Genomic DNA, 6,630 nt, shown 5'->3' with positions numbered 1-6,630 from the left:
TTGGTTCATACATGAATTCAAGAGAATTAAGCTAAGAGATGCAAGAATCAAGCTTAAGAAGTGGCAAGGAAGATCAATTCGTACATACATGTGTATTTCATTGCATTTGGAGCATGTTTTCTAAGAAATTCTCTCATGCATGAAATAAATTTAGCTTAGTTGTAGGAATTCATCATGTTTTACATCCTCTTATCTCATTTGATTATGTTTTGAAAATTTTGAACCCAAGTTAATACATGCATGGTGTGTGTACTCATAATTCAAGTTTGAATTTGAAGAATCCACTTGCTTTTGGGCCTTGATTTTGAGTAATGATTCTTACCTCATGATGTTTTGCAAGTTTACAAGAGTTTCCTTAAGTTTTTTCCCCAAGAAACCATAATTTACAACTTTGGGGTTGAATTTGAAGCTTATAAGCAATTCTGGAAATTCCAGAATTCTGCTTTCACACTCGAGCGAAAAATCCTGCGCTCAAACGACCACCTTTATTTTTGCACTTCCACTCAAGCGACCAAACGTACGTTCGAGCGTAAAATGCATGCTCCCAGAAGTTTGTGTGTTTTGCAGACTGCTCGAGTGACAAAAGTTGCGCTTGAGCGAGGGCATGAGTCTCATGCTCGAGCGAGTATTGAGCGAAAAAATTAAGCAACCAGCATTTTTACAAAGATTACAGACTGCTCGAGTGAAAGAATGTGCACTCGAGCGACCACTTACATTTTGCATGTCTGCTCGAGCGAAGAAAGTTGCGCTAAAGTGAGACCCCTGTTTTCAGCAATTCTTGTTAAGTGTTTTCAAGTGCATTTTAGTATCCTCATTGCATCCTAGGCATTCCTAGACCAAGATTAAGACACTATAATGAGGATAAGAAGTAGAAACACACCAAGATAAGAAAGAATTAAGTTAATGTTTCCAGGTGTGTAATTCAATACGTGTTCGTTCTGTAACTGTGTAGGTCACACGTCACAAGACGTCTGATTTTCCATTCTGTCTATTTGCCTTGAAGCCATCTGTTAATTGTGAGTAATAACTTAGTAAAGCTATGTTCAACTTTATTTATTTTTTGTATAACGTAATAAGATTTTTTTTCTGAACTTCTATTTGGAATGCTATTGGTGAATCATGAATGAATGTCCATTTTTCTGAAATATATTTGTGGCATCCTTAGTTCACGTGGCCCTCGCCCGGGGGTAACAATACTATGGTTTATATTCACGTGGCCATCGTCTGGGGGTAACAATACCGATGCCTATATTCATGTGGCCTCACCTGGAGGTAACAATACCATGGCTACTTGCGCGCAAGATATAAACCCTTATGGTTGTCGGTACCGACTATGCAAAATGTGAGATGTCATGATAGCTAAATGGATGTACCACAAATACTTGCTGGTGATTTTGGAAAGAATGTAAATCTGTTTATGAAAAGAATCTGTTTCTGATATAAATTCTGATTTCTGACTCTGTGATGGACATGATTCATTAAAACCCTTTACCTTGTTATTATTCACTGGATTTCCGCTCACTATTTATATTATATCTGTAGGTGAGCAGGCGCGTGACCAAGCCTAAACTACTACCTGGAGTCTTGGGTTAGCCAGCCACTGTGCCTCCTGGAAAGGTTCCCTTTTTGAGATATCCCGTTTTGTAACCTTGCTGCAGATATTTTTGTTTGTTTTACTTATCTGTACTTTAGGCTCAGTCCCCATTTGGCTATACTTGTGTAAATGGATGATGTATGACTTGTGTGTTTGTGACGTCACAAGTATATACGTAAGTTTGTTTTGAAGATTATTATCTCATGTACGTCAACACAGCTCTATGGGCTATGTCTATTTATCTATTTGCTTCCATAGTCTCTAATTATATGTTGTCCTATTAAGATGATGCCTTTGGTAATCCAAGGATTACCGGTTCGGTTATGACGCTAAACTTATAGAGGCGGGTTGGATCGTGACAAAAGAGAAGGACGAAACAAAGATTAGATCCAAGTCAGCTTGTTCATTAAGATTTAGGTTGGCCAAGGTTCGGCCTTAAAATATATGGAATGAGCTTGAGTTGGAGGGTGAGGCCCGTTCCAATGGGTTATTTCGAAGTCCAACTCATATGCCCATCTAAAAAAAAAGTTGTATTACTCTCTCCCTTTATCTCACTCATCTTTTTGTTACATATGGTTTTTTTTAATAAAGAATAATATTAGATATAATGAGAGAAATATCATAAAATATTTAATAAAAAATTTTCATTATTTGATTAATGCGTGGTGTTTTATTGTGTGTGTAATCCAATAGTGAAGAATCTTTATAAAAAAAATTCATGATATTTTTTGGGGAAATTACCTGTAGGTCTTGTTTGAAATATGTGTATACTATTTAATCCAACAACTTTTTGAATAAAACCAAAAGTCCTACACATTTTCCTCTCTCTCTCTCTCTTTCTCTACTTTTTGTCTATTTTGTTTTTCTGTGTTTTCTTTTCCTTCTCTTTATCATGTCTAACGACCGGTGATCACACATTCCTTATTCTATTTCTCTTTCTAATATATAGTCACTGGTGACCGATGACCACCACTAATTGGAGTTCACCGGCAACTATCAACCACCGACATCAACTCGTGACTTCATCATCACCGACAGCGAAAAAGATGAGATCTACATCAGATTTGAGTAGATCTACATGAGATCCAACTAGATCTAAACCAAAAATAGTTTCCGGAGTATAATATTCTTTCTATATCTATTCTTTCATTCGATTTCTCAATTTTTCTACATTTTCTCTATTACACATGTCTATTTTTCTGTTTTAATGGAGAAAAATTTCAAATTCTAAGTAAGTTGTTTTTAAGTTTTAGTTATAAGCGGTGGAAACTATTAAAATTTACAATTTTAGTTTTTTTGATGCTGAAATGAATCATACTTTAAAACTGCAAAATTTTGCAGTTTCATAACATTCTTTAGAACTGTTAAATTTTACAGTTTCATAACATATTTTCTAACTTAATAGAATAATTCTTTGAAACTGTAACATTTTACAGTTTCAAACCTTACTTTTTAGTTTGATCAATATTACGGATTATTTGCATAAACCCTACAAAAATTGAAAAACAATTTATATTTTTTCCAATTGCTGTTTGTTGCTGTTATGTTTTTTAACTATAATTTCTCCATCTAATCTTTCTTTTTTTCGGGCAATATTCTGAATATTCCGGTGAATCTTCGATGATATTCTTGACATTTTCCAGTGATGTTCAAAACATTCTAGCGAACTTCAAATGATGCTCTGGCGACTTCCCAGTGATGTTGAATATTCTGGCGAGTCTTCAATGAGTCTGACGGAAGTCATTGGATGTAGCAACATTTTTAAAGTTATAAAAAAAAAGGCGTTTTTGGTAACAATTAAAAATATGTAGGACTAATTGATGCAAGTATTTTGTTTTAGGATTAGATAGATTTTGAATTTTGTGTATGAGACTTATTGGTAAGTGCCCCATATTTTTTTTTATGATATCTAGTATTACTCTTTAATAAAACATGATAAAATTAAAAAAAAGAAAAAAAGAAAAAGAGTATCACCCAAACTATGAAATTAATAACAATAAATGTATTGATGTAATAATATATTTCAATAAATTGTTTTTTTTCATCATTAAATATATAATTCTATTTCAAAATATTATATTACAATAATAATATATTTTTCTATTAATTAACTTACTTTTAAAAATTAAAGTCCAAGTTCATATGGGTCAAGTCTGGCCCAAAGCCTAAGCTTATATTTTTATGTCATAAGGACTTGAATATTCGGCACTGCTACGTAGTTCGAAAATTAAATGACTCAAATGGTTCGAAATTTCAAAACGACGTCATTTTAAAGTGTTTTTTGATTCTTTGGTAAGATAATATTTTCGAGCCATTCGAGCTCTATACATTCGAGCTCCCACGCATTTTCCTTAAATATTAATTAGGACCGGTTATGCTAATCCTAAGTTGTAGACTGTTAAAACCCATGACCCTTGGCTTTAAATCATAAGATTTATTTCGAGTCAGACTTATTTATAAATTGTTTTATGAGAAAATAATTAAAAACAAAGAATGCAAGAACAGAGTTGATTTTAAACTAGTCAAGACATTGAATTTCATTCTCATTACTATACAATACAATATACATTGTGACACAAATAATGTACGCCGCCATTAAAATTACAGTATTAGTCCTAATTGGAAAGTATATTAAGAAGAGAGACTCTGGTGCGGATCAAATGCCTAAAAAGACACTCCAACCCACTCTCAATTCCTTCAATACTTCCATTCAAATCCTCCAACCTTCCCTGTACACATTCAATCCTCTCGCCCTCACCATCTCTCTCTGAACAATACAACATCAAATCTTCTCCGCTAGCCATTTTCGAAACCAATGACCATTTTCTAGTCCTCGGCCTCCCCAATGGCGCGCAAAGAAACAACAAGAGCGATTCGAAGATCGAAATCGTGATCAAACTCGCTTCTCTAACCACTGCAAACATGTTCTGATCTGAATCTGATAGATTAGAGACCCCGAATTTGCTATCGAATTTCTTCAATTCCGCTAGTGATTTCGAAACTTCCTTCTTCATCTTCTTGCTAGAGCACTTGTAATCGTTGATAGCGATACCGATTTTTCTTCTCCGGAGAGCGGATTGAAGGGTTTGAAGATTTGACTTTATTTCCAAAATTGAATCCCTTGTGTTGCTGCATATATCTATGTATTTAACGGACTCTTCTAACAATTTGATCACCCGTTTTTGGTGTTTTTGAGCTTGTTGGGTGAGTGGCAGAGAAAGAAGTTGTTCAATGCATATGTACAGATCTCCGAGGCCAGTTAAGCCGATGCGAATCGTCTCTGCATTTGATGAAGAGCATGATGATTTCCATATCTTGAGTTTGTTGAGCTCTTGTTCGATTCGGAGTGTGGTTGGGTGTGATCGAGCCTGCGAGCTAATGGATCGAACATGGTAGTTAGTTTTGGATTTGGGGGAGAAACTAGGCATTTTCAAAGTGGAAAAATTCATATCAATGGTAGGTTTAAAGGGACTGATCCACAGTCATTCTCAATTTATACCAGCAGATGATGAAGATAGTTGATCTTCATGTCATGTGAAAAAAAGAAAAGAAAAAAAAGGCATGTGATGCCGATGTGGATATTTTCTGTGTAATGTACATTGCACTGTGTTGCCCAATCACTAGTTGTCAATCACTGATGTGGATAGTTTCTGTGTAAAGTGTACAATCTTATTTGGACGGACTGGATAAGGGGAGATTATAATTCATCGGACTATTAGTCCTGGGATACATTGTCCCAGGACTATTTAATTGGACTAAATTTGTATCCTATGTTTGTTTAGTCATGGGATTAGATGTCTAGATTGGACTATTTTTAGTTATCCAATATTTGTTTGGGATATTATGGAGAAGGATAAATGCTCAAATGACTATTTTATCCTTTTCAATTATTTATTAAGTAATAGCAATATTAAACATAGTTTTAATATTTTAATTATTTTTAGCTAGATTAAATAAAAATTTGTTTTATTTTATTTTTTGCACAATATTTTAATTATTTTAATTTATTATTTTCAATTAAATTAAATTTATAATTTATAATTTATATTTTTTATTTAATATATAATTTTAAATTAACGACAATAAAAAATAATTTTATTTAATATATAAATTAAATTTTCAACAACACTAAAAAAATTTAATTTATAAGGCAATAATTTATAATTTATTATTTTAAAATAAATTTAATTTATAATTTATATTTTTTATTTAATATATAATTTTAAATTAACAACACTAAAAAAATAATTTAATTTAATATGTAAATTTAATTTTTAACAACACTAAAAAAATTTAATTTATAAGGCCATAATTTATAATTTATTATTTTTAATTAAATTTAATTTATAATTTATAATTAAAATTTTTTATTTAATATATAATTTTAAATTAACAACACTAAAAAAATAATTTATAAATGTTCAAAAGACTATTTTATCCTTTTCTAATTGTTTGCTAAGTAATAACATGGAGGGTAAAATGAACATTTCACACAATAATCCCATGGGATACCAATCCCATGGTTTCTATCCCACCTCCCCCATGGGATAGAATCGTCCCATATTTGTGTGACTAATAGTCCTCCTAGTCCAGGAGGATTATTAGTCCGGAGCAAAAAATAAATAAAACAAACAATAGACTATTAGTCCGGTGGGACTAATAGTCCAATCCCACCCCTAATCCTTCAAAACAAACCCACCCTAACTTTATTGTCAGCAAGTGTACCAAGTGGTGATGGTTGGCCGATGATATTTTTGTGTGTCATGTACAGCAACTGTCCAAAGTGATTGGCCGATGTGGATATTTTCTGTGCAATGTACAACTTGTCGCCACTTCAGTCAACACAATCCATAAGATACCAATTGAAGTAAAAATTTGACTTAAAAATTTTATTTGATATCAAGTGTTTTAATGTTAAATTTTTAATTTTTACCAAATAATTGGTCAACTAAAAGAATGACCAAGAGGATGTTAGGGCGGTCATCCGGTCTATTGTAAATTTTTTTAAAATTTTTCTCAATCCGACCGTCTACCTG

The 6,630-nt window shown here is 32.6% G+C and overlaps 1 protein-coding gene across 1 annotated transcript; it reads right to left on the bottom strand.

Annotated features, from left to right (window-relative positions):
• Positions 1–4,101: 4,101 nt before the first annotated feature.
• Positions 4,102–5,150, bottom strand: LOC114301395 (uncharacterized). Its single transcript, XM_028246361.2, has one exon. It carries the CDS (start codon positions 5,041–5,043, stop codon positions 4,210–4,212), a length of 834 nt encoding a protein of 277 aa, XP_028102162.1. The 5' UTR covers positions 5,044–5,150; the 3' UTR covers positions 4,102–4,209.
• Between the last annotated feature and the right edge of the window lie 1,480 nt (positions 5,151–6,630).

The sequence above is a fragment of the Camellia sinensis genome, chromosome 1 (assembly GCF_055761805.1).
Source record: "Camellia sinensis isolate YWXY chromosome 1, ASM5576180v1, whole genome shotgun sequence".
In the NCBI taxonomy this organism is placed as follows: domain Eukaryota; kingdom Viridiplantae; phylum Streptophyta; class Magnoliopsida; order Ericales; family Theaceae; genus Camellia; species Camellia sinensis.
Note: the sequence above shows the minus strand (reverse complement) of the source record. Positions and strands in the feature narration are given on the sequence as shown.

What these genes read in the sequence shown, in the direction of transcription:
- LOC114301395 (XM_028246361.2), bottom strand. Translation starts at nt 5,043, where the DNA reads ATGAATTTTTCCACTTTGAAAATGCCTAGTTTCTCCCCCAAATCCAAA.